At 37.6% G+C, this 2,927-nt stretch overlaps 1 protein-coding gene across 1 annotated transcript in view; it reads right to left on the minus strand.

The window, feature by feature from the left end:
* Positions 1 to 325: 325 nt before the first annotated feature.
* LOC107031746 (nicotinamide adenine dinucleotide transporter 1, chloroplastic) overlaps positions 326 to 2,927 on the minus strand; it is a 7,848-nt gene continuing 5,246 nt past the window's right edge. The window contains exons 7-10 of the mRNA XM_015233208.2: positions 1,615 to 1,709; positions 1,429 to 1,517; positions 1,203 to 1,297; positions 326 to 875 (exon numbers count right to left, since the gene is read on the minus strand). Coding sequence (XP_015088694.1) covers positions 639 to 875; positions 1,203 to 1,297; positions 1,429 to 1,517; positions 1,615 to 1,709 — 516 coding nt within the window. The 3' untranslated portion in view covers positions 326 to 638. The remainder of the gene's footprint in view (positions 876 to 1,202; positions 1,298 to 1,428; positions 1,518 to 1,614; positions 1,710 to 2,927) is intronic.

The raw sequence follows: 2,927 nt of genomic DNA on the forward strand, positions 1-2,927 counted from the left end.
TGAAAGATTATTTCAAGAATAATGAGACTTTGCACCTAGCAAGTAGCAACCAATCATCTATTGGAGTTCTCTTGATGCTAACAGTTATTTAAATATTAGAGATATTTGTTCCTTGAGATATAATTTTTCCTTTTCCAAATAGGTAGATTCCTCTTGCTTTTAGAAAGTCCTGAGACATGTTCTCATCCAATTTCTCAGGGCCAGCACTTCATAAAATACCGACGACGATGTATATAAGTTAAACTCTTTCGAAATGATGAAAAAAATGTGCAAATAATATATTCTGCACCTGTCAGGATGAAGGAATACTTACTAGCACGATATATAAGCTGGAAAGCCCAAAGAGTAAACGCCTCAAAAGTTCGATTAATATTCAATTTTTGAAACCTCAGTATAGTTTCTAGTGTTCCTACATTTCAGCTCCTTTTATCATCATCATCATCATCAATTTCAGTATATAAATGGTATACTAAATCTGTATCACAATGGCCAAAATGGCTTTTCTATGATGCTATGACAGCTAATAAGAAACAAGATACACAATCGATGAGGAAATTGATGCAGACGAATCGGTCGCCTTTGCTCAAGGACTTGATGAACTAAACTGCCTCTTCTATGATGAATCAAGCCCTGCCATCCTACAATGTGTGAGGATGAGGATCAGGGGGGAACATGGTTACAAGGAAGCGGTGAATCATCTCAAAACTGGTAAATGTGATAACAGCTGCAGGGGTAGTTCGGATTAGGTTGGTTGCACAACCACGGTAAAAGCCAGCGATGCCTTCTTGATGAAAGACTTTCTTAATGCAATCAACTACACCAGAGTACCGTTTTTCAGAATGGCGCCCCTGCTCTTGAAGCCTTGAACGTACAACCTACAACGAAAATTCCAAAGAATGATTTGGTGATAGTATGCTTGTCATAAACTCGATTCCCTAAGCTTTCCCAACACATGCAAAATCTAGTGAAGTGTTTCAACCATGAATTGACCAAAAATAAAGAAGCCCAAGAAGGACAACAGATGTGAGAACACAGGTGCACTAAATATCCCAATTAAAAAAAAAAAAAGAAGAAGACATAGGAAGAACTTGAATTGCAGTATTTCTGTAAAATTGTGGACCAAGACGTCATAGGGTATACCACTTTATGTCTCAGTTAGCCATTTAAAGTAAATTAACAACGCAACCAACGAAATAACATACCTCATGTGGATATGTCAATGTAGAAGCAAATATTTTGGAGACTGATGATGCAACGGCAACATCAGGGGCCCCAAGTTTATCCGTTGAAGTGTTAGCTGACATCATCACAACAAGCCAGCACATTCAGAAACGATGTCATCCTTTCCAATAGGTGGGAAAACAAATCTAAAGATACTGAACTAACTAGAAGTGAAAGGAAACATTTTGACCAGAAGTGAGTTATCACCTCGCTTGGCCAAGTAAATCTTAATTTTCTCATAAGTTGGAAATTGGATAGCAACATGACTAACACCAGCCAAAGCAGGCACCAGACCGCTGTCCACCACAAAGCAATTTAAATCAGCAAAAACTGGTAGACAAGCAATTTGAAACACTAAGAGCGACAAATTTCATGAAAAAAACAAACACTGACCTGTACAACCCACGAATACCCTCTTCATATGCTATTCTCCTTAAAGCAGATAATGTACCCCTGTAAGGCTCAAAGCCTGTTCTCATTCCTTGAGTCTACAGAAGTTTAAGACAAATGGGTAAGGGTGAGAAAATGATTAATGCTTTGTTTGGTGGAGTGCAATTAGAAGCATATCTTTGGTAAACATAGCATAACCAAATGACATTTGTGATTTGACAGTGCTGGTCCAGCTAAAAAGATATTCTTTACCAAGTTTTTTTACACCAGAAGTACATAGATATTAATTAATCAATTAAATGGTGTAACAATTCTCACCACTACTACATTAGCTACATATTCCCCCACAAAATAATAGAAACATTTAACATGGATTGTTATACTTATTAATATCAGCTCTCCAACTTAAGCATGAAAATGCGACTAGGCCAAGCAGGTGAGAAGTTAGCTTAGCTAGCAATAGCCCCGCCCTGAATGCCTAACCTGTCCTCCTGTGAACACTCTCAATCCACCCCCACCCCAACCCCCACCACCCGCACATTTACAATTTCTTACTTTACAGCAAAGGTAGCCTGCTTAGAACTAAAAAGATCCATTTGGGCATGAAATAATATTTTCACTATTTGAACTACAAGTCTACAAGTAAAATTTTGAAACAGAGATTTGGTTTTAATGTGTTTTCAAGTGAAATATCTCACTCACGGATCTACAACTTTCACCAAATTCTTTTCCATTGAAGTTCAAATCTCGCTTTTCTTAACCAATTTCAACCTCAGCACATCACACCTACTAAATCACAAATGAGCAGTGACAATTAGGCTGACTTAGAACTCAATTAACAAATCTTACAAAAACCAAAGCACACACACATCACGCACACAACAGTCAAAGTAAGGAAAATTTAATAGTAAAAAACAAAACAAAATAAAACAAGTGGATCACAACCATTCAGAAGCAGATGAGTAAGTACAGACCATAAGATCAAATTCTAAAAAATGCCCAAAAGTAGAATACAGAACTGGAATAGACCTAAGCAATTAGATCTCGACTGAGATAGAACAACATTTTATTGCATCCATCTACTCTGTTTTTAGCCAGCGACAATCTTGCAAGAGCCACCCCCAAGATCACATGGTTAAAAAAGTGAGCCATAAAAGCTGAAATCACACTCCTCTTTCAGTTGGTTACTAAAACACAAGTAGATATAGGACACACTCACACTTTCTTGTGAAAACTCTACAAAACTTTCCGTTTTCCTCTTGTAGGATAAGGGAAAGTCACATGGTACATGCCTTTCTCCAAAAATCCCCCCCCCC

This window comes from Solanum pennellii, chromosome 9, assembly GCF_001406875.1.
Source record: "Solanum pennellii chromosome 9, SPENNV200".
Classification (NCBI taxonomy): domain Eukaryota; kingdom Viridiplantae; phylum Streptophyta; class Magnoliopsida; order Solanales; family Solanaceae; genus Solanum; species Solanum pennellii.